The sequence below is a fragment of the Prionailurus bengalensis genome, chromosome B1, assembly GCF_016509475.1.
Source record: "Prionailurus bengalensis isolate Pbe53 chromosome B1, Fcat_Pben_1.1_paternal_pri, whole genome shotgun sequence".
Classification (NCBI taxonomy): domain Eukaryota; kingdom Metazoa; phylum Chordata; class Mammalia; order Carnivora; family Felidae; genus Prionailurus; species Prionailurus bengalensis.
The window spans coordinates 146736666-146764399 of record NC_057344.1 but is presented as its reverse complement, the minus strand read 5'-3'; the positions used below and the strand labels follow the sequence as shown (position 1 = coordinate 146764399).

The window sequence follows — 27734 nt, the reverse complement described above, 5'->3', positions numbered from 1 at the left end:
TTAAACTACAAGTCAGTGTTTTTCTTATTTCTTGGGAGGTTTTTATTTTTAAGTCCATCTTCTTGGAGCTAAAACTCACCTATCTTTTACTAGACTCTAAGTAGACAGAAAAATTATCAGTCTTGTGAGAAACACATTTTAAATGAAATGCTTCTGCCAATGACTAGTCTCACTTACTTTATAGTGATTACTTCTTATTTCTACTTCAAAAGATGGCCTTTTTTTTTTGCCCTTTTCCCCCAAATCTAGAAATATATGTCTTTTGAGGTTTACAGCATCCCACACATTTACTGCCACTCAAAGGTATTTGAAAACTAACTAAATTATCACATTTTCATTTGAATATTTGACATTGAATACACACTGCCTCAGAGTTGCATTCTTAAAATAACTTCCCATGGAAACCAAACTGAAAACAATTAGGAAGCAAGGAAAGCAAATTACCATCTATTTCTTGGTGGATAGTTCTCATAAAAAAATACCTGAACTTTGTTAGGCTCTGTAATTTTGGCTTGTGTTTAATACCTCTTAACAACTATATGAAAATGAAGCAATTACATAGGAAAGGAGAGAGTGATGAATTCCTTTGGGCCCATGTCAGCATGTGGGAGTTTAGACTTCAAAATCTAAAAGCTTTTGCTCTAAAGAGCTATGTCCAGGGACTGTTAAATACAAGTTGTACACTCAGTGGTCTTTTCCTGAAATAATTCTTTAACTTTCCTGTGGTTAGGGATGTAGATCATACATTTTTCACCTTTAAATTATTATTATTCCTCCTACAGATGACTACCTTCCTAGAGCATGTTTGTAACAACCAAGGAATGGCTGACAAACAGGAGTTTTCTGACTGTTGCAATGTAAATAACAAAGCAAGACTCAAGTGCTTCCTATTATACAAAAAAGATGACACAGAATATAGCGATGTATTCCAAATTCCAAATCTTGAGCAGATCTGCGAGGTAGACAAAGAGAATCAAGCATCAGTGAAGGAGAGGTAAGTCATTTCTCCTTGCCATACTCTCTGAAGAAGAGTGTTTTCCATTTTGAACACAGATTTTTTTTTTTTTTTAATATATGGGCTCTGAGAACACACTGCTTTATTACATGGAATTGAAGTAAAGGTTTGAGCTATAATATATATTTTTCTCCCTCAGAATGACAATTACAGTCTTAATGAATATACAGGTCTGTGTATAGAGGCATTAAAAATGACTAGGATGAAAAAAAATGTTTAACTAAATTTTAAAAATGACTAGGACAATGTAAAGAACCCACCTCCTTATTGGTTAGATTAGTCAGACCAGTTGCAAATGATGTTACAAGGTATAGCAATCAGGCCAAGCATAATAAACAGAGAGTACTGGGGACAGAGAGCAGGTAATAGCTCTGGCAAGAGGCTGGGATTTGGGAGATTCATCAAGGGATAGCAGAGAGGGTACCTGATAGGCATGGAAAGAGCCTTTCATATGGAACCTAGGAATAAGTGACAATTGCAGATTAGACAGAGATGCTTTTCTATTCATAAAGTCTGATTCTACAATTCCCACCTGGAGTGAATAGCATTATAGCAAATGGGTAGGCAAGGTCATTTTTTCTTCTCGTGAGCATAGAGGTCTATGTATGTGTGGTGTGAGCAAGTGACTGGGGTTTAGAGGCAGGTAACCAATGCCTAGAGAGATAGAAATGACAAGAGAAACACAAAGCTTCAGTTCTCAAGGAATGAAGTTTTGGCCATCTTATCAAGATAGGTTCAGACAATGGGAATAAGGCAAAGGTCTGATTGCTGATTCTAGACTGCAAGGAGCATAGTAGTGATTTTATTTCAGATTTTAGACATAAAATTTTAGACCACAGATAAACGAGCAGACAGGATGATTTGATGCTGAATAATACAAACTCCTTTAATTCACCCACATAAGGGCAGAATTGCCCCCAGAGATTACTGAGCCTTCAAAAGGAAATTAATTGGCCCCAGCTACTTAGGTAGAAAGGACTAAGGAACAAGGGGTTGGGCAGGTTGCAACTCATCTGACTTCAGGGGAAACCAAATGGGAACCAAAATAGGACACAGCTACCTATTTATTTGTAGTTCCTCCACTCTAAGGAGAAGTCTAAAATCAGGTTTGAGTTGAACATTCAGAGATTACGGAGTCTGACCAATACTCAGGCAGTGAATCTAGTCTCTTCTTGAGAATTTACAATGAAATCAATGTTGAGTTATGTTATATGTTAATCTTTTTTTTTTTTGCAAGTTTTTATTCAATTCTAGTTAACATGCAATGTAATATTGGTTTCAGGAGTAGTATTTAGTGATTCATCATTTACATATAACATCCAGAGTTCATCACAAAAAATGCCTCCTTAATATCCATCACCCATTTAGCCCATTCCCCTGCCCCCCTCCCCTCTAGCAACCCTCAGTTTGTTCTGTATATTTAAGAGTCTCTTATGGTTTGCTTTCCTCTCCTTTCCCCCACCTACCCCTTGTTCATGTGTTTTCTTTCTTGAATTCCACATATTAGTGAAATCATATGGTATTTGTCTTTCTCTGACTGACTTATTTTGCTTAGCATAATAAACTCTAGCTCCATCCACATTGTTGCAAATGGCAAGATTTCATTTTTTTATGGCTGAGTAATCTTCATATATATATATGTGTGTGTGTGTGTGTGTGTGTGTGTGTGAGTTACTCACACACACACACACACACACATATATATATATATATATATATATACCGCATCTTCTTTATCCATTCACCAGTTGATGGACATTTGGGCTCTTTTTATAGTTTAGCTATTGTTGATAATGTTATTTTAAACATCAGGGTACATGTGGTCCTTTTAATCACTATTTTGTATATGTTGAGTAAATACCTAGTAGGGCAATTGCTGGATTGTAGGGTAGTTCGAGTTTTAACTTTTTGAGTGACATCCATACTGTTTTCCAGAGTGGCTGTACCAATTTGCAGTCCCACCAACAGTGTAAGAAGTTCCCCTTTCCCTGCATCCTCCCAACATCTGTTGTTTCCTGTGTTGTTAATTTTAGCCATTCTCACAGGTATGAGGTGGTATCTCTCATGGTTTGGATTTGTATTTCCCTGAAGATGAGCGATGTTGAGCATCTTTTTCAGGTGTCCGTTAGCCATCTGTATGTATTCTTTGGAAAAATGTCTATTCATGTTCTGCTCATTTTTTAATTGGATTATTTGTTTTTTGGGTATTGAGTTTGATAAGTTCTTTACAAATTTTGGATACTAACCAATTTATCAGATATGTCATTTGAAAATATCTTCTCCTATTCTGTAGGCTGCCTTTTAGTTTTGTTGTTTCTTTTGCTATGCAGATGCTTTTTATCTTAAGGAGATCCCAATAGTTTATTCTTGCTTTTGTTCCCTTTCCTCCAGAGATATTTGCTTCCATGTTTTTTTTAATTTCTTTGATTTCCTGGTTAACTCATTCATTCTTCAGTAGTAGGTTCTTTAACCTCCATTATTTGTGGTCTTTCCAAATTTTTCTTGTGGGTGACTTCAAGTTTCATAGCATTGCGGTCTGAAAATATGCATGGTATGACCTCAGTCTTTTAGTTGTTATTGAAGCCTGATTTGTGACCCAGTATGTGATCCATTCAGGAGAATGTTCCATGTGCACTTGAACAGAATGTGTATTCTGGGGCACCAGGGTGGCTCAGTCAGTCCAGTGTTTGAGTCTTGATTTCGGCTCTGGTCATGATCTCACAGTTGTGCGCATCAGTGCAGAATCTGCTTTGGATTCTCTCTCTTCCTTTTGCTTTGCCCCTCCCACCCTCAGTCATGTGTTGCACTCTCTCTCTCTCTCAAAACAAATAAATAAACTTAAAAAAGGAGAAAAGAATGTGTATCCTGTTGCTTTAGGATGAAATATTCTGAATGTATCTATTATATCTATCTGGTCCACTGTGTCATTCAAAGCCATTGTTTCTTTGTTGATTTTCTGCTTAGATGATCTGTCATTGTTGTAAGTGGGGTATTAAAGACCCCTACTATTATTGTATTATTATCAATGAGTTTCTTCATGTTTGTTATTAGCTGATTTATATATTTGGTGTGATCAAGTTGGGGACATAAATATTTACACTTTTTAGATCTTCTTGTTGGATAGACCCCTTAATTATGTTATAGTGCCCTTCTTTACCTCTTGCTGTAGTCTTTGGTTTGAAATCTAGTTTGTTTGGGGGCACCTAGGTGGCTTGGTTTAAGCACCCAACTCTTGATTTTGGCTCAGGTCATGATTTTACGGTGATGAGATTGAGCCCCGTGTCAGGCTCTGCGCTGAGTTTGGCACCTGCTTAGGGTCCTCTCTCCCTTTCTCTCTGCCCCTCCCCCCTCTCAAAGCAAGCAAACTTGAAAAATATTTAAAAAATAAAATCTAGTTTGCCTGATATAGCTACGGCTACTCTGGCTTTCTTTTGACATCCATTAGCATAATAAATGGTTCTCCATACCCTCGTTTTCAATATGCAAGTGTCTTTAGGTCTAAAATGAGTGTTTTATAGGCAACATACAGATGGGTATTATTATTTTTATCCATTCTAATAACCTATGTATTATGATTGGAACATTTAGTTCATTTACATTCAGAGTGATTATTGATAGATATTAATTTAGTGCCATTGTATTATCTGTAAAGCCAGTGTTTCTGGAGATTTTCTCGGTTTCTTTCTAGTCTTTTGGTCTTTCTTTCCTACTCAGAGTCCCCTTTAATATTTTTTGCAGGGCTGGTGTAGTGGTCACAAACTCCTTTAGTTTTTGTTTGTCTGGGAAAATCTATCTCTCCTTCCATTCTGAATGACAGCCTTGTTGGATAAAATATTCTTGGCTACATTTTTTTCCCATTGAATGTATCATGCCACTCCCTTTTGGTCTGCCAAGTTTCTGTGGAGAGATCTGATGCAAACCTTATTTGTCTTACCTTGTAGGCTAAGAATCTGTTTTTCCCTTGCTGCTTTCAGGATTCCTATCTCTGCATTTTGCAAATTTCACTATGATATGTCTTGGTGTTGGACAGCTTTTGTTGATTTTGATGGGAGTTCTCTCCTGGATTTGGATGTCTGTTTCCTTCCCCAGATTTAGGAAGTTTTCAGCTATAATTTCCTCAAACAAACCTTCTGCCCACTTCCCCCTCTCTTCTTCTTCTGGGACTCCTGTGACAAGAATGTTATTATACTTTATGGAGTCACTAAGTTCCCTAAGTCTACTTTCATGATCTAATGTTTTTCTTTCCTTCTTCTTTTCAGCTTCATTATTTTCCATAATCTTATCTTCTATATTATTAATTAGCAATATAATCAGTAGTCTGATTCTTCCATCCTTGTTGTCAATACACTCAGTAGGTTTTTCATCTCAGTTATGGCATTTTTTTTTATTTCAGCCTGAGTAGTTTTTAGGTGTTTTTTTTAAAAATTTTTTTTAACGTTTATTTATTTTTGAGACAGAGAGAGATAGAGCATGAACGGGGGAGGGTCAGAGAGAGAGGGAGACACAGAATCCGAAACAGGCTCCAGGCTCTGAGCTGTCAGCACAGAGCCCCACGCGGGGCTCGAACCCACGAACTGCGAGATCGTGACCTGAGCTGAAATCGGACGTTCAGCCGACTGAGCCACCCAGGCGCCCCAGTGTTTTGTTTTTTTTTTTTTTAATCTCTGCAGTAAGGGACTCCATAGTGTCTTCTATGCTTTTCTCAAGCCCAGCTAGTATCCTTATGAGTGTTGTTTTAAATTCTGATTCAGGAATATTACTTATATCTGTTTTGATTAGATTCCTGGCCGTGACCTCTTCCTGTTCTTTCTTTTGGGATGAATTTCTCTGTCTTGGCATTTTGCTAGACTCTGTCTTCTGTGTGTTAGGAAATACTGTTGCATCTCCTGCTCTTGAGGGTAATGGCTATATTAAGACGAGGTCATATACTGTATAGGCCTTGGTACTTCAGGAAGATTTTTTTGGCGTATGCCTGTGCACTTTGCTGTTATGTTTTGGCTGCTCTTTCCCTCAGATCAGTTCTCTGCAGAGTTTCTCCTTGCCTGCAATGGGAAGCGTTTGAACCTTGTCCAGTGTGTGGTGAGTTTTAACTAGATGTGTTTTGGTGTGCTTGTTATAAACGGCTGGATTCTATTTTCCCTAGAGCTGAAGTTTGTAGCACTCTGTGATCAATAGACTTGGTGCATGTGGGAGGTTTGTGCTAGTCTTCTGGGGGAGAGTCTTGTTGCACTGGTTCTCAGGCACTCCTGTCCTAGTAAAGATGCACCTACAGGGCTCAGTGGGGTGGGGCTTGGGGTAAGTGGCTCCAGCCTCCACTGGAGGCTTATGGAAATCCGTTTGTGCTGATGGGCTGGGGGGAAAAATGGCATCAGCTAGTTCTCTCATCCTGGACTGGGGAGTTTGCACCTGCCGCTGTTTGGGAAGCCCTCAAGAGAGGAGCGAAAAATCTCTGTTGTGTTTCAGGCTTCCGTCAGATCCTTGCATTCTGCCTGTCTGCGTCTGAGCCAACTGCCTGCCTTGTGGCATAGTACTCTTGTGTTTTATCTCGGGCACTGGGTTTCAAAATTCCAAATTTTAGGGACCAGGCATGACACAGACCCATGCTAATCCTCTGGGGGAGGGTCTTGTGCTGTGGCTGCTGTCAATTTGTCCCAAAAGGGCAGTTTCATGAACACACAGGGGCTTGGAGTTTATGGTGAAGCAATGCCAAAAGCTGACTTCCGTGTTAGCTGCCCTCAGCAGGTGTCTCTGCTGCTATGCTGATTAATGGGGCTGCTCGATGGTGCCCACCATGTCTTTTGTCCCCTGAGAGGCAGTGCCACCTCTCCCAAATGCACTCCAAAAAAGGGAACTCTCTCTCCCAGTGTGGCCCAGAGGATCTTTAGAGCACCCTGTCCACTCCAGCGCCTCTGCCCTCCTCCACAGGAACACTGGAAAGCTTATCAGCCTCTACCCGGTGATGGCCCAGACTTCTAAAACTTCAGACATTGAACTCCACTGCTTGCAAAAACTGTGATGATCAGCCTCTCTTTTTTTCCCAGTCAATGATTTTGGGGAAGTGTTTTTCTTGTGCAATCCCATGCATGCTGCTTTCTCTCTTTCTCTCTCTGCTGTCCATGATCAGGGTTCCCTCCCTTCCACAGCACCCACAACTCCCCCAAATCAACTCTCCATAGCTTCTACCTTCCACAATGTGGTCATTTCTCTCTCTTTAGATGTGTAGTTTGTTCTCTTAGTTCTCAGATCGATTTCCTGGGTGTTCAGAATGATATGATATTTATCTAGCTGTGTTTGAGGGACAAGGCAAGCATAGGGTCCCCCCCACCCCACTACTCTGTCATCTTAACTCTCTTCCTATGATAATCTTTACTTATGTGCAGACAACTATGAATATTCAGGGGAAAAATAATTTTCTAACTACTTTTGTCCTAATTATAAGGCAATAACTTTACTTAATTCTCAACCAAGGAAACAGTAATGTATATATCAAAGCTGGAGTGAAAAGTCAGCTCTTTCAGACTTTTCAAAAGGTATATATAATATACAGATACACAAAACCATAGTTACTGTACCTTTGGATTATCTAAGAAAATTTCAATAACAGTTTTAATTATTGTAAGCTTCCATTGTATGTCTGACTATAGAACCCAACTTCCAACCAAGCATGACCCTATGTTATCTTACAACAGGGAAATTCCATTGTGTAAATGGCTGTAATTATTAGAAACCTTTTCCTTATACTAAATTAAACTTTGCCTTTGGAGATTTGAAATTAGATTGGCTCATATTGAATATCTTCCAAGGGAACTAAGTTACTGTAGTATAGTAATGAACTCTTAATTTAGCATGCACAGTAGAGAGCAGAGGTATTGAATGGCTTGGGTGAAATTTCATTTTGATCAAGAATTTTGCCTTATGTTGGGAGGCCCGGTATATGTTGATAATATCAGTTCTGCTCTTCTGTTTCTACAAGTTGGGCCTGAGAAACTCTGCTGATAGAAATCTATTGACTAAACTTCCAAGGGCTTGAGAGCCCCTTGGTGAGAATGAAGAGCATTTGTTTGTTTGTTTGTTTGTTTTCTGTTTTTGTTTTTGTTTTGCCAAGCACGCACCTACTTTTCTAAGTCTTGCTAATGAATCATGTTCAGTTCTATTATTTGGCCTATTTCTCCCCCTCCATGGTTTGTATATGATTTTTTCCGTTATAGGTTTTTTTTTTTTTTTTTTTGGGACAGAGAGAGACAGAGCATGAACGGGGGAGGGGCAGAGAGCGAGGGAGACACAGAATCGGAAACAGGCTCCAGGCTCCGAGCCATCAGCCCAGAGCCTGATGCGGGGCTTGAACTCACGGACCGCGAGATCGCGACCTGGCTGAAGTCGGATGCTTAACCGACCGCGCCACCCAGGCGCCCCCCGTTATAGGTTTTTAAAGAGCAAAAGGATAGGCTAAATTTAGTGTGGTAGCAAATAAGCAAACAATCTCTAATTTTCAGCAGCTCAATATAACTTTTTTTTTTTTCTTCACTCATGCTATCTGTCCAATGTAGATTGGTAGGAGGCCTGATTATCATAGTCACTTAGAGACCTAGGTTGAGAAAGACCCAACACTTGCTTCTTTGATTCCTATGTCAAGGGAAGGGGATGATAGTAAATCATGCACTGTTTCTTAAGCTTGTTTAGAAGAAATACTCATCATTTCTACTCAGACATCACTAACCAGCAAGTCAGGTTGTCATACCTCACTTCAGAGGGGTTGGGTATGTACATTCCTACCACTTGCCTGAAAGGAGGGGAACTGGAAATATTTAGTAAACAACTCTAATGGCCACCATCTTGGTCCTCCACCAACAAGAAAAGATTTTGTACTTTTAACCAAAAGCAAATGTTACCACAGGATTGCTAAACACATCCGTTGTAAATAAGGCCTCTGTTTGGTTAGTGCTTCAGGTCTCCTGCAAAATCTCTCATCTTTCATTATGGTGCCATGATTCTCAATCTGGCCCTAAACTTCAGAAAGCAGCAAGAAATACTCTTCTAATGCAGTCACATGTGGATATAGTCCCTGACTCCAGAAACTCTAGCCACTTTCTTGGGTGTGATTTTGTTTTCTAGACCCGGTAACACGTGGGGATTTCTCTTCAAATATTTTAAGCATTTCCTTGGCCATTTGTCATGAAATATAATTGTTTTTTTTCAATCATTTCAGGGAAGGCAACAATACCAACTTGTTGTTTGACTTCAATGGCTGCAGCAGCTGTGTCCTTAGCTGGTATCCCAAAAGAAATTGGAGTTAGAGAAGTTGCAGGAATAAAGATTTATGTGTTATCCAAGGAACTGGGGGCGGGAGGAAATTAAAACATGAACCAAGTCCCTGTTCTATCTATCATCTCCTCCATTATCCTTTTAATGTTAAAAACCTGGTTTTCTGGTGTCACCATTTTTCTGGTGACATATGCCTACTTTATAGACATTACATCTTAAACTTTTATTAAGTTTTATGATAATCAGGATGGACTAAGCTATTCTGTGGTCACAAGTAAATCCTATGTTTAGAAATAAATCCTAAAATCATAAATATTGACTTAATAAAGACTTATTTCTTGTTCATATCACAGTCTAAATCCGGTAGTTCTCTTTGGTGACTCTTGAAGAGTCTGGCTCCTGGCTGAATCCTGAGCATGATTTTTTTCAGGCCTGGCAATTACAGATGACATTCCTCATGGGGTAAAGCTGTCATTCCCATTCCAGATTGGGGCAAAACACATTTCAGCCACTGAAGGAGTCGCAGTCAAGGACTCAGTCCCTTTCTCCCTCCAAACTGGCCATACTTTTGTGCCTAGCTTCATTCCTAGCCCAGGTGCCTCTATTGAGACTTTCTAATGGGGAGGGGGGGAGATGAAGGGAGAAACTTGGAGAGAATTTTGTGCATGTTAGCTCAGCATTCAGAGTTTTCCAACTCTCAGACCTTTCCCTTCCCCTTCCCCCCTGCCCCAGTGTCCTTAAAACCACAGGGGCCTTTTGTTTGGGACTCCTTCAGGAGTAAGCCATCCTCACATCTGTGATGATCTACCTGATCCTTGACTGGTGCAGGTCCATGGGGTGGGGGGGGGGGGGGCGGGAATGGACAAGGGGACAGGGTGGGGAGTCAGCACTTTCTCCAGTTTAACCTCTTGCTCATACTATCCTCATAAGTGATTAAAGTCTTAAGTGTTACTTCAATTCGTTTTAATTGGCTACTCTGACACTTTGAAGCTCATCTCTCTCTAACTTGGCTCAGTCCCTGACAATTCGTCTCCAAGCGGTAACTCAAGAATGCAAGACATTTCCATCTCTATATTATCTGGAGCGTGTGTTTCCACGGTTACTGTGAGACAGAAAAGGAGAAAACGGGGAACTGTGCTAAGACATTAACAGCCATACCTCAAAGCGGTGTAGAGCACACTCATTCATATTTCATCATCCAGGACTCAGTTACATGTTCCCAACCTAACTGCAAGGGAGGCTGAACTAAGACTCTCCCTGTACAAACAGGAAAATGAATTTGTGTGAGCCTCGAGACAGTTTTTGCCTGTAATGTCCTCTTGTCGAGTATATTTGCATGCGTGTCTGTGGGGTATTTGCAACAAACTTTGCACATATAGGAGATATAATTATAAGTGAAAGGCAGACCTGAAGCCCAGGCTCTATGAGTAGGAAGAATGAATAAACCTGAGAGGGAAATAAAAACTGGGGACTTAGTAACAAACCCAAATATTGAGGGGCACATCTTGGAGGGCAGTGACATTAACTTTCCTCGTCTAGAAAGAACTTCTGGATGATCTTGAGAGACTCCTCTACCCCCACCACTAGCTCCTAAATGTAATCCTCCTGCACCAGCTGTACAATTGTGCATTTACAATTCAGTTTGGACTATTGAACTTTCTACCTTCCACTCTTTATATAGAAGCGACAGGTTTTCATTATTTTTTCTTTCCCCACCAGCCTGGTAGTTACAGTTGGCCACTTCAAGGGCATTCAGGGAATGTCTGACTAACTTCACAGGGATCTGTCCACAGTGATGTGTGTGAACGTGTGATGCATTTATGTATACTGCTACCTCATCTCTTTCACCACGAAATTCTAGAAGTTTCAGGTTAACAAAACAAAATGAATCCTAAGTTTTTAAGAGACAGTGTTGGCACATGTCCTTGAATTCTAAATTTCACAACTCTGCGTTTGCCACATTACAGGTACATTTATGAAACATCTAGAAAGCATCCATTCTTGTATGGACCTACTATTCTGACCATGTCTGCTTGCTATGAAACAGCTATTCGGTCATGTTGCCAAGAAGAAAACAAAACTGAGTGCTTCCAGATAAAGGTAAAATATTTGTCAATTGTGATTTAGAGCCTTGTTATGCAAAGGGTGGACTGTGAACTGGCATCACACCTACCTCCTGGCAGCTTGTTGGAAATGCAGAACCTGAAGCTCTTCTCCAAACCTACTAAATAAGATTTCATTTTATTTTAAAAAAAAAATTTTTTTTCAACGTTTATTTATTTTTGGGACAGAGAGAGACAGAGCATGAACGGGGGGGGGGGGGGCAGAGAGAGAGGGAGACACAGAATCGGAAACAGGCTCCAGGCTCTGAGCCATCAGCCCAGAGCCCGACGCGGGGCTCGAACTCATGGACCGCGAGATCGTGACCTGGCTGAAGTCGGACGCTTAACCGACTGCGCCACCCAGGCGCCCCAAGATTTCATTTTAACAAGATACGTAGGCAATTCATATTGTCAATAATATCTGAAAGCATAATTTAGCATAGACATTACTTCATTACAAATATTTAATATTCTAGTTACTATTGTTGCGTAACAAAGCACCCCAACATTTATTGACTCAAGACAACAACAATCATTTTATTCTCTCTCATGATTTCTGGGGCTCAGTTCGGGAAGGGCTCATCTGGGCTGTTCTGGCTCATCTTTCTTGTGGTTGTAGTCAGACAGTGGCTAGATCTAGGACTCTGGGGGACTCTGGGAGTTAGCTCAACACCTTTTTCTTTTCATATAATCTCAGGGCCTCTCCAGGTGGTCTCTCTGCCCTGGCTAGCTCGGGATTCCTCACAGCATGGTAGCCTCAGGGCAGCTGGACTGCTTACAAATGGCCCAAATCTTCAAGAATGAGTATTCTAGTGGATAAAGCAGAAGTTGTATGGCCTTTTATGACCTAGCCTCAGAAATAACTTCCGTCATGGTCTATTGGTTGAAACACCTCACCGGTTTGAAGGGGACAGTATATATACTGTACCTCTTGAGGAGCAGATTGTCAAAGACTCATTGTAAGAGGAACACAGACGGAAGATATTGCTGCAGCCATCTTTGGACAATACAATCTTACCACTCTTAATTTTAACCATGTGGCCTTTTCTCCTTCATTGACTAGTTCTATGATAAAAGTACTTTGTATGCATGCTCATTACAGGTTCTAAATCTCAACATAAAATAACCGTCTTTACTAGAAAAGGCACTACATGGATTTTTCCAAAGGTTGTGTTTAAAAATTTTTTTTTCAACGTTTATTTATTTTTGGGACAGAGAGAGACAGAGCATGAACGGGGGAGGGGCAGAGAGAGAGGGAGACACAGAATTGGAAACAGGCTCCAGGCTCCGAGCCATCAGCCCAGAGCCTGACACGGGGCTCGAACTCACGGACCGCGAGATGGTGACCTGGCTGAAGTCGGACGCTTAACCGACTGCGCCACCCAGGCACCCCTCCAAAGGTTGTGTTTAAATGAGTAGTAGTTTGATAATCGTTTGATGAATTCCTCAAGACTAAATGCAGTGCTACTTTGTTCTGTTTCCTTTGATTTTCTCAGTGCAAATTTATCTCATATTCCTCAAACCCCTATTTCTCTATTCCTCTACACCTATTTTTCCTATGGAGCTCCTCATCATTTATCTGGTGTGAGAAATTAAATAATGTATCTAAAGAGTTCTGGCATATGCTAAGTACTCAATAATTATAGCTATTATCATTAAAGCTATTTATATGTATATTTCTTACCTCCTTTTCTATTTGTCCCCTAGTGACGCCTTCAGAAGCCAATTCTGAATTTTTAAGCAGGACAGTCTTTTTTTTTTCTTTTGGTATTATATTAATTAAAAACAACAAAAAATAAAAGATCGTGCAGTCTTATGTCTCATTACTTTGCATTTCTGAAAAAATGAACTTTTTGTGGAGTTTAGTTGTTTTTTTTTAAGTAACTTATGCTTGCTCTTCTAAGTTACGAAGTTTTTTTTTTTAATTTTTAAATGTTTTATTTATTTTTGAAAGAGAGAGACAGAGTGCGACCAGGGGAGGGACACAGAGGGAGGGAGACACAGAAACTGAAGCAGGCTCCAGGCTCTGAGCTGTCAGCACAGAGCCCGATGCAAGGCTCAGACTCACAAACCGTGAGATCATGACCTGAACCAAAGTCGGATGCTTAACTGACCGAGCCACCCAGGTGCCTGTAGTTACAAAGTTTTCTTAATCTTAACCTTTCTCACTGGAGAATTTCCTTAATGTAAAACATGCCCCTATAAGTTAGCTAAGAGTTCTTCCCTTCTCTCCCCCACTTTATGATCTTTACGGTATTGCTGCTTCCAGCGTGTCTGTTCCCAGTAGTTCTCGCTTCTTCCTCAGAGAAAATTCCATAACCAAGTGCGTAAAAATTGTGTCTATGATCAAAGAATGTGGTTTATGAGTTAAGTCTTCAGAGACTCTCTCATGAAGAAGTGTATGGGCTTGTTTGTATTAGATTTTAAATGAGTATAATACAACAAAATGACTAAAGTAATAATTATATGTGTAAGTATTATAAAAATATGATTAGCTACATTTAATCATAATTATTACATTAAACTATAATTGTTGTGCCAGTTTTGTGGTTTGAATATTGCCTTTGTATATATTTTCTAACTTGTTCTTAAAAATAGCACTGTAAGGTGCAGTTACCCAAAGTAAAAACAATCTATCGTCATTATAATTTCTTAAGTGAAAATATAGAACTGTTCTGAAATTTTAAAATATTACTAATATGCCCAGCATACAGAGATACCAATTTGGTGTATATCCTTTTATTCATTTTTCCACTCACAGATTTTATTTTGTGCATTGTTGTGATCACACTGAATATATAGCTTTGAGATTTAAAAATGCGAACTTTTTATTAAGAGTAAACATTTTGTCAAAATTAATATGCCATTATTTACCTTACCGTCACTCTGCTGTTGAGACAGTTTGTCTCTAAATTTTTGCTTTCATAACAAAACATGCATGTTCTCATTTTTGCATAATTATGTTTTTATTTATTTAGACGAATTTTTTTGCGATAGTTTCCAAAGTAAAAATCCTAGGTTGAAAATGGCAAACATACTTGAGGGGTGGGGCGGGGGGACTCCATTAATATATATTGCAAAACTGGAGAGCATATATTTTAGATTTGCAATAGGAGACATGTGCCAGATGGCAGAGCTAGTAACTTGAATAAAAATAAAACACAACTGTAAGACATTGTTGCAATTTATTCTAGTGCTGTCTGGACTTCTGCTTGCTCACTTTCTTGTCTTTATATTCTAAAGGTTTGAGCTTCTAGACCAAGTGATCTCTGGGAAGTGAGATGCTATTTTATGAAACCAACCAACCACGTTGTGCTTTTGGATTTGGTATCTTTTAAACAAAACAATAAGGACTTTCTAATTTTGAGATACACAACTTTTACTTTTCTTTCTTATTTACTAATGACAAGATTAACTTTTTCTATTACTACTACATGTCTTTGATCCATTGTTTTTCTGATTACAGTTAGAACCCATCAGGAAATACGTGAGAGAAATATCTTTGAGGCATCACCATTTATGTGAAATTGGGATTAAATTCAACCACAAAGTATCAAAAGCAGTGTAAGTTACTGATTGAGATATGTGAACTTTGTTGCTGTTGGATCACCCCATTTGATCAAACTCATTTGAAAAATCAATTTTCTTTCTTCTTTCTTTCTTTCTTTCTTTCTTCTTTCTTGTTTATTTGAGAGAGAGACAGAGAGAGAGAGAGAGAGAGAGAGAGAGAGAGAATGAGCAGGTGAGAGGCAGAGAGAGAAGGAGACCAGAATCTGAAGCAGGCTCCAGGCTCTGGGCTATCAGCACAGAGCCCGAAGTGGGCTCGAATGAAGTGGGCATGAACTGTGAGATCATGACCTGAGCCGAAATTGGACGCTTAACAAACTGAGCCACCCAAGCACCCCATTCTGGTCAAAAAAATCATTTTTCTTTCATTTAATAATGTCTTTCAGTACAAACCTGGTTCCTTTCTCCATACGGATGCTACCTGCCTGTTCAATAGGGCACATAAAGCTGGACTTGAAACCACACTATTCCTCATCTAAACCCACTATTTCCTGCCTCAATTTCTTCTATCCACTCAGATCCCTAAGCCTCTGCCTTAGTGTGCAAAAGATTCTGTACGTTCAGATGCAGGCACTTAATCGTTCTGCATGATAAAGGCTGGAAGATAAAATGCATTCTTGTCTCTGTGAAGATAAAAAGGATTTTGGCTCCAGTGTCTTGCAGTACAGAAAAATCTAGGGGCTTCTGGGTGGCTCAGTCAGTTAAGTGCTGACTTGGGCTCAGGTCATGATCTCGCAGTTCGTGATTTCAAGCCCCTGTATCGGGCTCTGTGCTGACAGCTCAGAGCCTGGAGCCTGCTTCGGATTCTGTGTCTCCCTCTCTCTGCCCCTCCCCCACTTGCACTCTGTCTCTGTGTCTCTCAAAAATAAATAAACTTTAAAAAATTGAAAAAAAAAGAATAGAAAAATCTAGTGACGTTTTCAGGGTAGGGATGGAAAGTGTGGGAGAATTTGATGTTTCTCCATGTGCCTCTTTCTTGGCCCAAATGTATCCTTCCTTTTATCACCTTCTTCGCCAATTTGGGACAGACCTGAGCTGCATGGAAGCTTAGTTCTCCTTATAAGGCAGGCCCATCTTCCCTATTGCCAGGGAAATTTCAGGGATGCTGCTCAGTCGTTCACAAGGACAGGCAAGGGAGACCCAAGACTCTTATAATTATTTTCTTTGTGATGAAGGATTTTACTTAGAAAGTTGGGTCAGAGAAATTTCCGAATTACCCATCTAAGCAACTCAGCTTCTTTAAGCGATAATTTAAATGTTGAAAATGACTATATCTTGCATGATCATGAACTGAATGGTGTTTGTTTTGTGATTGACATCTTTGCGTGGCTCTGAGTGCTATCATTGAAGAAACAGAAAGCATTTAAAACATAGTCTCTTCATCCTACGTTTGCAAGTGTGTTTCTATTATTTTGGTTACTCAATGAACTAGAACTAATTTTAGAAAGCATTGAACTCAAAATACGGTTTAAAATGCACTTCTTTTTCTTTTCAGGGAATTGGTTCTGCTGACTAAGAAACAACCGAAAGCTAACTTTTCTGAAATTGCCAAACTGGCCGGGGATGTTCAAAATCTGCATCAGACCTGTTGTGAAGGAGATGTGGTAGCCTGTGTACTTGGCAGGGTGAGAGCCTCCCCTTTCTTAAAACTCACTCAGCCTTTAAAAAACTTGGGCGCTTGGGTGGCTCTGTCGTCAGGTGTCTGACTTTGGCTCAGGTCATGATCTCATGGTTCATGAGTTCGAGCCCCGCTTCCTGTCAGCTCCTAGCTTGCTTCAGTTAGAACACGAGCCCCACTTCTGGTGAACCCCGCTTCTCTCTTTCTCTCCCCACCTTTCTGCCCCTCGTGAGATTCTCTCCCTCTCTCTCTCAAAAATAAATATACAAAAAAAATTTAAAAACAAACTGGGGTGCCTGGGTGGCTCAGTCAGTTGAGCGTCCGACTTCGGCTCAGGTCATGATCTCGCGGTCTGTGAGTTCGAGCCCCGCGTCAGGCTCTGGGCTGATGGCTCAGAGCCTGGAGCCTGCTTCCGATTCTGTGTCTCCTTCTCTCTCTGCCCCTCCCCCATTCATGCTCTGTCTCTCTCTGTCTCAAAAATAAATAAATGTTAAAAAAAAATTTTTTTTTAAATTAAAAACAAACAAAAAAAAAGAAACTCTACTCCGCATATTTAGAAGGAGTCCTGGCTTTTCAGGACAGGCTAAGAGAGTGTTATTTGTATAATTAGGTGAACTTGGGGGAAAAGTAAGAGAAATTGGGGGACTGACAGAATCAATCATAATTAAAATAAAACAAAACAAAATCTCTAATATCCTTTACACAGAAACAATACCTGCGTCAAGCCAGTAACTCCAGAACAGGTCCATTTGTAGTTCTGCACCATGTCAGGAATGCCAGAACCGTCTTGAATGATTTCATAGCATTGGCTAATGTTCACAAACAATACAAAATAACTGTGGACTGCTCTGGCATTCCTGTCTTTGTCCAGACTTTCACGGACAAAGTTCAAAGTTACTGGCTTGACAAAGATATTGTTTATGTGTTAAAAGATTTTCATTCCATTTTAGAGATGGTTTTGTTTTTAATTAGGATGGATGCTGAGCATTAGTAAGTGTTCTTTTGTCTTCTGGGGATGATCATTTGATTTTCATTTAATTTATTCGTGGAATCATATTAACAGATTTCTTAATTTTTAACTTTCTTTAGATTGCTTAAGTCAATCTCCTTTTACTGCATTTCTGGATTTTATATGGACATAATTTCCAATTTTTTGCATTTGTGTTTACATGTGAGATTGATCTAGAACTTCCGGGTTTTGGTATTCAGTTACGCTAACTTCCAAAAATTGCATTGTTTTTCCTTTTGAAGTCTCTGAAATAATATAATAGTATTGGGTCTTACCTGTTTTGGGAAGGTTTGAAAGAACTTGTCCATGAGACTGAAGCAGAGACTGAGACAAGAAATTGGTGGGACAGCTTTTCCATTTCTTTTGCTATAGATTTCTTTTAACATTTTTCAGTCGATCTTCATTGTTTATTAATTCTGTACTTGTGAATTACTTATTTGCCAGAATTTATTTGTAACCCCCAAATTAATACTGACAGCACTTGTGTGGTCATCCACAGACCGGGGCATGCTCAGAACAGTGGAGCATTTGAGTTACCGGATGCACAGGGTCCCAGCTGGGAGGGAATACGACCAGGCTCACCTTCTTGTTTTAGCTCTCATACTGTAAATAAGCTTCCTTCCTACAGTCTAGTGCCACATTTCCCACATTTTGTGGGTTTTTTTTGTGGGTGATTTAGCTATTTGAAGTGGCCCCCAAGCCTAGTGCTGAAGTGCTATCTGGTGTTCCTAAACGCAAAAAGTCATGATGTGCTTCTGGAGAAGACAATGTGTTAGATGTATTCGTTCAACATTAATAAGTCAACAATATATATTAAATAAGGTCTTTTTATTTAAATAACTTTTTTAAGTTTATTTATTTTGAGGAGAGGAGGGGCAGAGAGAGAGGGAGACAGAGAATCCCAAGCAGGCTCTGTGCTGTCATCACAGAGTCTGATGTGGGGCTCAAATTCATGAACCGTGAGAGCATAACCTGAGCCGAAGTCTGGCACTTAACCAACTGAGCCACTCAGGTGCCCTAATAATGTGTCTTTAAATAGAAACACACACAAAACAAAGATACGTCTTGATTTGTTGACAATGAAAATGTGACCAGGGGCTTACAGGAACCTGATCCTATATTCCCTTAGGGCTCATTATTCAGTATTCACAAATTCAGTGAATTTCAGACTATTGTGACTAATGAGAATCAACTGTACCTTTTTGTGGTCAGGTTTTATAATATACATTTTTAAAAATGTTTATTTATTTTTGAGAGAGAGAGAAACAGAGTGTGAGCAGGAGAGAGCAGAGAGAGGGATACACAGAATCTGAAACAGGCTCCAGGCTCTGAGCTGTTAGCACCCAGCCCGTTGTGGGACACAAACTCAAAACAGGTCATGGCCTGAGCCGAAGTCAGACACTTAACCAACAGAGGACACCCAGGCACCCTATAATATACATTTTTTTAAAAAAAGTTTCCTTTGTCAACATTTTCTTATTTACCTATTAAGTTCCACATAATATTATTATTTGATAATTAAAAACATCAAATATGTAATTATACTTCCTTTTCTCCATGTATTTTGTGTTTTCTCCCTTATTTAATTAGCTTTGCAAACCTCCTGCTTCATGTATCAGTGTTCTCCAAGAGAAAGTTCTCAAACTTATTTATTATTTCTACTGCGTTTATGCTTTTAATTTTATTCTCTCAGGTTCGCTTAGGTGTTTTATCTCAGTTGTTGGGTTGACTTCTTAGATTTTTTTGTACTTACTCTTTTTTAATAATTTTGCTAACAAGAATTATTTCAGTTGTACTATCATTTCTTTGATACACTCTATTCCACTAGAGGAAGGAAGGAAGGAAGGAAGGAAGGAAGGAAGGAAGGAAAGAGGGAGGGAGGGAGGGAAGGAAGGAAGGAAAGAGGGAGGGAGAGAGGGAAGGAAGGAGGGAGGGAGGAAGGAAGGAAGGAAGGAAAGAGGGAGGGAAGGAAGGAAGGAAGGGAGGGAGGGAGCGAAAGAAGGAAGAAGGGAGGGAAGGCAGGAAGGGAGGGAGGGAAGGAAGGAAGAACTTTAGCTCTCTTTCTCTCCCTTTCTTTCCCTCCCTTCCTCCCCCATCTCCCTTTTCTTTCTTTCTTTCTTTCTTTCTTTCTTTCTTTCTTTCTTTCTTCTTTTTCTTTCTTTCATTCTTTCTTTCTCCTTTGAAAACATTTCAATTCCAGTGTAGTTAACATACAGTGTTATACTAGTTTCAGGTATGCAAAATCGTGAGTCAACAATTCTGTGCATTACTCAGCACTCACCAAGAAAAGGATACCTTTCTACTGTTTATTTTTTGTCTCGATCTGATTGTCTTTTAAAGAGTATTTCTCCCAATGCTTTCAGGAATGTTGTATGGATTGTACACATTTAAATTGTATGTCCTAGAAAGCTTTTTTGTTTTTATCAATGATTATTATATCATCCCATGATGCTTCACAACACCACACCAACATAAAAAGCAAATAATCTTTATACTAGATGTTTTAATACTAAGTGATGTGAGTTAGTAGGGCTTATCAGTCTATTATAATACACAGTCCATGTAATTCAATTTTACATTGTAAAGTTCTTTCTCTTTCTTTGACTTCAAGGCACTATTAGACCGACATTCTGGGACTGTGTAATAATTGCTATAGCACAAACTTTTAAAAAATGATTTCTGTGTGCCAGGCATTAATTTCAAGCATTTCACTGTTACTTAATGAACACTTTTTTCTTTAGTGCTTAATCTGTTCCAGGCTCCTTTCTTTGTCCCTAACAATTACTAGTCTGTTTACTTCCCACAACCATAAGACGTTAAGTATTATTTTAACCCCACTTTATAGATGAGGAAATTGAGACATGGAGAGGCAAAGTAGCTTGCCTAGGTCACACAGTCAGGAAGTAGCAAAGTCAAGATTAGAACTCAGGAAGTCTGACTTTAGAGCTAAAGCTGTCAACCACGGCAACTGGTTTATTTTTCCAGTCAAATAAATTCTCAGAAGCATTTACTATTTCTGCATAGGGGTGTCTAGAAGGTAAGAAATGGCGGGAGAGGTTTTTCATCTACCTGGAATGCCTGTTTTCTTACAGTTCCTCTCATCAATTTTCTTCCCCTCTTCTACTATGCTTTAAAAATTGTTCTTGGCCTTTTCCTTTCTTATTTTACACATAAGGTTCCAAGATGGTTGGCCATCTTTCATTCTCCTTTTCCATGACCTAGATGAGTTGCTGAGCCATGAACTACATTTTCTGACTGTCTCACAACTTGGTGAGGGCAACCTGACTGAGTTCTGGTCAGAAGTGATTTATGCCATTTCTAGGCCTGGCCCATAATAATCTCCTGGCCCAAGCACCCCAATCCGAAGGCAATGTTAGAAACCACAAGGGCAAGATGACACAGCCTCTGTCAACCTGGAACTACTCCTATCCCCAGTGACTGCCTGGAGGCAATATGCCTGTCTCCTCACAGGGCATTCTTTCTTTATTAAGAAAGGAACAAACCTACTTCTAGTAAGTCACTGAAAGCCTGCTGGTTACCTAATTAATGCACAGACTCTCCCCTAACAGTCTCAGTGTGACCCTGTTGATGTAGCTTCAACTTACTACTTTCATATTTAGACCTTTTACTCATTTTTCTTCTTTTTTCTTGAGTCCTTAATCTAAAGTCCTAACTGCTTAGAGGAAATCTCCATGTAGATGCCTAATAGACGCCTTAAAACATCTTAACTCTTTGGTGTCCCTTTTTGGCTATTCTCTTAAAATCTGTTAATTTCTCTTGAATATTAACTTCAGTAAATAGTGCTAACCTCAGTGTCCTACACCCTTCTAGTTTCTTCGTCCTCACCTCACCCCCTGCCTCCAATCTAATTATCGTTTATGAAAATCTTGTCAATTCTATGCGTCAGCTCTTACGTCTGCCCAATCACTCATTTGGTTCAAGCTCCATAATTTCCTTTTTTCTTTCTTTTTCCCTATTATTTTTCTCCGTTCCAAGTTTTTATTTAAATTCCAGTTAGTTAACATCCAGTGTAATATTAGTTTCAGGTGTAGAATTTACATACAACACCCAGTGCATTCCTTAATCCCCATCACCCATTTAACACACTTCCCTGCCCACCTCCCCTCCGTTAACTTGTCCTCTATAGTTGAGAGTTTATTTCCTCATTTCCCTCTCTTTTCTCTCCCCTATGTTTTTCTGTTTTGTTTCTTAAATTCCACATATGAGTGAAATTATATGGCATTTGTCTTTCTCAGATTGACTTACTTCGCTTAGCTTAATATGCTCTAGCTCCATCCATGTCTTTACAAATGGCAAGATTTCATTCTTTTTCTTTTAAATTATTTATTTTGGACACAGAGAGAGAGAACCGTGGGGGAGGGGCAGAGAGAGAGGGAGACAGATCTGAAGTAGGCTCTGCACTGACAGCAGAGAGTCAGACATGGGGCTTGAACCCACAAACAGCAGGATCTTGACCTGAGCGAAAGTTAGGCACTTAACCAACTGAGCCACCCAGGTTCCTCAAGAGTTCATTCTTTTTTATGGCTGAATAATATTCCATTGTATACTTATACCATGCCATCTTTATTCATCTATTGATGGACAGTTGGGCTGCTTCCAGATCTTGGCTATTGTAAATAGTGCTGCTATAAACATCAGGGATAACGTATCCCTTTGAATCAGTATTTTTGTATCCTTTGGGCAAATAGCTAGTAGTGCAACTGCTAGGTCATAGGGTTGTTCTATTTTTAACTTTCTGAGGAACTTCCATACTGTTCTCCATCATTTCTCAACTACATTTTCTCAAAACCCCCCAAATATCCGATATATCATTTCCCCAAATATGTCATATTCTCTCACTTCCAAGATTTTTATATACAAAGATGAATAACTTTAGAATGCTCTTCCTTTTCATTGGTTTCCAGCTAAGTTTATTTGTCCATCAAGACTCAAAGTGTTTAAGATCTTCACTCTGACTCCATCCAGTCTGGATTGCCAATCTTTTCTCTTCCAAAGCATCACATATGCACTTCTCTTACAACTTCTATTATACTGCATTACGATTGTTGTTTAATTATTTGACTCTCGAATTAGATTGTTTCTTAAGTGTAGAGAGATTAACTTATTCATACACACACGCACATAATATTTGCGTGTAAATTTGTAAATTTTAATATTTGTAAATATCATTCACACACAATATTTGTAAGTAAATATGTTAAATATGTAAACATAATAGTAATATGATAATATATATGGTAAATGACAGAGACAAAATGTTTTCGGAACTGGAATCCTAAAACAATAACGACAATAGCAGGACAATAAAACTCTTCTCTTCATTTGTATTTTGTGGGGCTAACCATGGACACTATTATTGTGTCTGTCTCCCTTTAAGTGCAAGAGATGTTGAAAGAGCTTGTGACACTTGAGGAAGATCAAACAGAGCAGCTCTCCTTATTAGAACAAGTCACTATAAATGACCTTTTCGGTCTCTCAATTTGCCAAGAGTAAAGGAGTGCCAAGTTTTTCTCTGGTTTTCTAGCAAGAACAACAAAAATAAATAAGTTCAGAATGAAGTCATCAAAAATAACTACCCTTTTCATGTTTTATAGAGCCAGCTTATGAACGATATCTGTTCTAAACAGTCGACCCTATCCAGCAAAATCACTCCCTGCTGTGCACTGTCCGTGCCATTCCGAGGGGAATGCATTATCAACTCAGAAAATGATGACAAACCTGATCTTTCATCTCTGCCACTCAGCAGGTTTACAGAAGACCGATTTGTATGCAAGCAATTCATCGACAAGCAAGATGATCTCCTGCCAGAGTAATACATATGTAATGTACATATGTACATATGTATATATATATATATGTACATATATGTATATATATATGTATATTGTAAAATCTTACTAATGGAATACTATACTTATGCATTTTGGGGGGAAAGATTGTAAACCTGAATGATGACGGAGGCTGGCCCATGACGTAAATGAGTGGCTGCATGGGAACGGTGATCCAGAGGAGATGCTTTGTGGAGTCTAAAAGGTGGCAGTTATTTGCACAGCTCCAGCCACCTGTTAGCATGTGGGAACGCAGGCTTTGGGCTGTTGGGTCCACTGCATTTTGAAGGAAGCTGGAAGTCGCTTGATTTTTTAAATACTGACGACTAATACAGGCATTTTTAAGAACACAATGAGGGTTAAGTGTTTGCAAGTTTTGCTCTAAGGGACTCATCTCTAAGGGCTTCAGATTGGAATACCTGGTCAGTTCTTCTATTCTAATTAATTTAATACCTATTACCAAAGCCATGGTGGGGCATTTAAAGATTAGAGAGATGGGCTATTAACATCTCCGGTGTCCGTTCAGAAATGCATACTAATTTGTGCAAGACAAACTGATTTCAATATGTAATATTAAAACAATATTGCTGTGTGATTGAAGTATTTCCAAAGTCACTTTGTGAAGCATTATTTGAAGCAACTAAACTCCAACAAAGCATAAGAATTTGAATTTTCTTCAAAGTTCTTTGTAGAATGACTTTAGCTATATTTCCAAAATTACATTTGATACGGCTTATAAAAGTAAATGTCACTGCCTGAAACTACTCATTCCTAAACTTGCATTTGGTACTGGAAAAGTCGACAGGCTCACCTTCCTAGTGGAAATCACATTAAACTATGAATTGGGAGACCGGAGTTCCAAGTCTAGTTTTGTCATGCATAAGCTTTGGAATGTAGGTCAAGCCACTTAATTTCCTCAGGCTCTAGTGTTCCAGGTATAAACTGAGGTGGCTGGATAAGATAAGTTTGCCTCCTGTGGTTCTGTGATTCCTTTGTAAATATCCTAGAGTCCAAATTTCTCTTTCTTGTAACACAGAAGAATGTGTAGATTATGCTTGGACTACTCAGGTTTGAATGTTTATCTGGACAAGAGGGGAAGATGGTGATTTAATACCTAGCTGGCACTTTCTTTCAAAAAAAATTCTAATACTTATAAAACCTAGCCTCAAAGATGCCTGAGAAAAATGTACTCTCATTCAAACACTTGAAATTAATTTCTCATAAAATTCCTGTGCCAGGAACCCATCAGCCAATCAGATTGTTTTAGTTTCAGATTCTGAATCTGACACCCACTCCTGTGTGACTTTGGAAAAATCACATAATTTTACTGACTTGGCTTCCTTCTCTCAAAATGAAGTCAGTAAAACCTCCCTGCCATCCTCTCAAGGTTTCCAAATGCCTAAAATCAGTTACAATATTGAATAAATTTTATAATCATAATTGGCTTTTGAGAGAAAACTCGTGACTTCTAAATTTTACTGTTTACTATCTGTTTCATATGGATATAGGTTTCTTTATGAATATTCAAGAAGACATTCAGAATTGGCAGTTTCTGTGATTTTAAGAGTGTATACAGTATATCAAAATTTATTGGGAAAATGCTGTAAATTAGAAAATCCTCTGGAATGCTATAGCCATGGGGTAAATTCCTTTTTATTTTTTAACTTGTTACTCATAAGTGGTTACAAACATGAGAATAATTCCAGCGCTGTTAATAGTGTCCTATTTTGTAAAATGATTGTGCATATGCTTGTTAATTGCGAGCACTGAACAAGGAATGTGATTCTCCTCTAAACCAAAGGCCACATCGTCATACTGTAGCAGTTCTCTATATGAATCCCTGTCTTGTACATTCTGTGCTTCACGAAACCTTCTCTGTGCAATCTCCTCTTTTAATGAGTGTCTCCTGGGCATAGTAGCTAGCAGCATGAAAGCACAGTGTATTAGGGTATGGGAAGGTTGACAGTTTCCAACAAGCAGTCCCGGAAACCATTCTTATTTCAGGCCAGATGATGTTGTTTACAGGCAGTAGCTCTGTTATGCATTTGACATGAAAAAAGCAGGTGACCTTACAAATCTGACCAGGTGATCACTTATCCACGGATTACCAGGAACCAAGTGACTCTGGCTTTTGTTATCTAAGCAGTGGCTTACATGTTTACAGAGGGTGGGGTGCTGGTGGAGGCTTGAAGGCATCCCTTGTCCTGTCTGGGCCCAAGCAGGTACATCTACCATCTTTCTGTTTCTAGAGAGAAGGATCGATGAAGGTAATTTAGTCCCCTGTAGGTGAGCACCCTTTTGTAGCCAGTAGACCTCCACAATAATCACTATGATAATAGCATAAGCATGAACATTAATAACAGGATAAGCATGAACGTTAATAACAGGAGCGTGGGTGTTTAGAGTTTACAAAGCGACTTTACCATCAGCGTCCTATTTGATCCTGACACCAGTCCAGTGACATAGGTAATGCCAGAATTATTAACTGTATTCTGGATGACGGTATTGAGTTTTGGAAGGTTTAAAAGACTTGCTCAATATCACACAGGCAGTAAAGGACAAGGCTAAGGGTTAAATCCAGGTAAATAGTTTGCAAATCTGGTAACATTTTCACTGTAACAAACACTGCTTATTAGGATCAGGTGCACTGGGTCTGATTGGTTAAGATGATAACCAGTCCTCCTACTGAAGAGTTAAGGTTAGAAGGTCGCTTGTATTTTCCCACTGGAATTTTATGTGCATGGCTGAAGAACTCTTTGAACTTGCGGTTACTTCTGAGAATTCCTTTTGATTCATTTCAATGTGTATTTGTGGAGTGCTGTACTATATTGAAGGCTGGTAGATGTTTTTATTAAACCATGACTTCTTAATATGTACCTCTATTTCTTAAAAAATTTTTAATGTTTATTTATTTATTTTTGAGAGAGAGAGAAAGAGAGACAGAGTGTGAGCGGGGGAGGGGCAGGGAGAGAGGGAGACACAGAATCTGAAGCAGGCTTCAGGCTCTGAGCTCTCAGCACAGAGACCGACACAGGGCTCAAACTCATAACTGTGAGATCATGACCTGAGCCGAAGTCAGATGCTTAACCGACTGAGCCACCCCGGTGCCCTGTATCTGTATTTCTATTCCTATATCTATATCTCTTTATCTGTGCTGTTTATGTAAAAAGGCTGTCTTATTAAATATAACCAACACACTCTGACCAAACTTAGCTCTATAAATTACCTTTAGGAATGTCTTTTTGGCTTGATGAATGATTGCCTTATTCTTATAAAATACGCCATTTAAACCCACAAATGAGTTTATACACCAGAAACTAAACATCAATCTCGTACCACTTCTTTCCTCTGCAAAGTACATGGACATTCCTGCTTTACCAAAACATGTTTTTCAAGATTTGCAAACTCACTAAGTAAATAAAGCCCTGGATTTAGGAAAACAGTTACATTAAACTGTTACAGAAGACGGTTTTGCAATCTTACCTCAAGATATATTGTTACAGTGATAAATATTGATTATCTTTATTTTCCAGAAAGAGATGTTCCAAAGAGTGGTTGGTGAAAGCCATGAGCATATAAAAAATCACTGTGATTTACGTGAGAAATTAGGAGATGCTAACTTCCATGACAGGTATGCTTCCAAGATATTGTCCAGGTTTATATGTTTGTTGGTGAGTTTTTGCTAACTCCTGATGCTGAGAGCTGCTATGAGTCTACATCCAACCTTAAAATGTCAGAGGCCAAGGAAAATGTGAGTTCAAAATTAACCTATCTTTGTTTTAATAATACAGATATCTACACAGACTTATGTGCCTTTACCTGGCTCTCCAGGCCAGTTTCCAGAATTCTGGTCAATGCCCACAGGTTAGGGAACCAAGCAGACCTTGACTCCCGTCCTGCAGTCTCTTCAGGATCCTCTCCTTCACACCCTTTCCTCATATCCCTCACACCCCTCCCTCATATCTCTCCCTCACACATTTAGTTTGGGGGGCTTTGCCTGCAGAGTTTTTTGAATGTTTGTTTTTGAGAGAGAGAGAGAGACAGAGTGCAAGCGGGGGAGGGGCAGAGAGAGAGAGGGAAACACAGAATCCAAAGCAGGCTCTAGGCTCCAAGCTATGAGCACAGAGCCCAATGCTGGGCTCGAACCCACGAACTGTGCGACCATGACCTGAGCTGAAGTCCGACGCTTAACTGACTGTGCCACCGAGGCACCCCTGCCTGCAGTTTTAAGTCAAAGCTACAACAATCTAACTTAGGGTCCCTTTGTCAGTTTCAAGTCAGTTCCTATAGCAAATTTAGTATTTTCAGCACC

General features: G+C 39.3%; 1 protein-coding gene across 3 annotated transcripts in view; it reads left to right on the top strand.

The window, feature by feature from the left end:
- LOC122478806 (alpha-fetoprotein-like) overlaps window positions 1–27734 on the top strand; it is a 54923-nt gene that overhangs the window by 2118 nt on the left and 25071 nt on the right. For all 3 annotated transcript variants that reach the window (XM_043572487.1, XM_043572489.1, XM_043572488.1), the window contains exons 4-10: window positions 783–994; window positions 11245–11377; window positions 14846–14943; window positions 16442–16571; window positions 23189–23403; window positions 24931–25063; window positions 26956–27053. In XM_043572487.1, coding sequence (XP_043428422.1) covers window positions 783–994; window positions 11245–11377; window positions 14846–14943; window positions 16442–16571; window positions 23189–23403; window positions 24931–25063; window positions 26956–27053 — 1019 coding nt within the window. The remainder of the gene's footprint in view (window positions 1–782; window positions 995–11244; window positions 11378–14845; window positions 14944–16441; window positions 16572–23188; window positions 23404–24930; window positions 25064–26955; window positions 27054–27734) is intronic.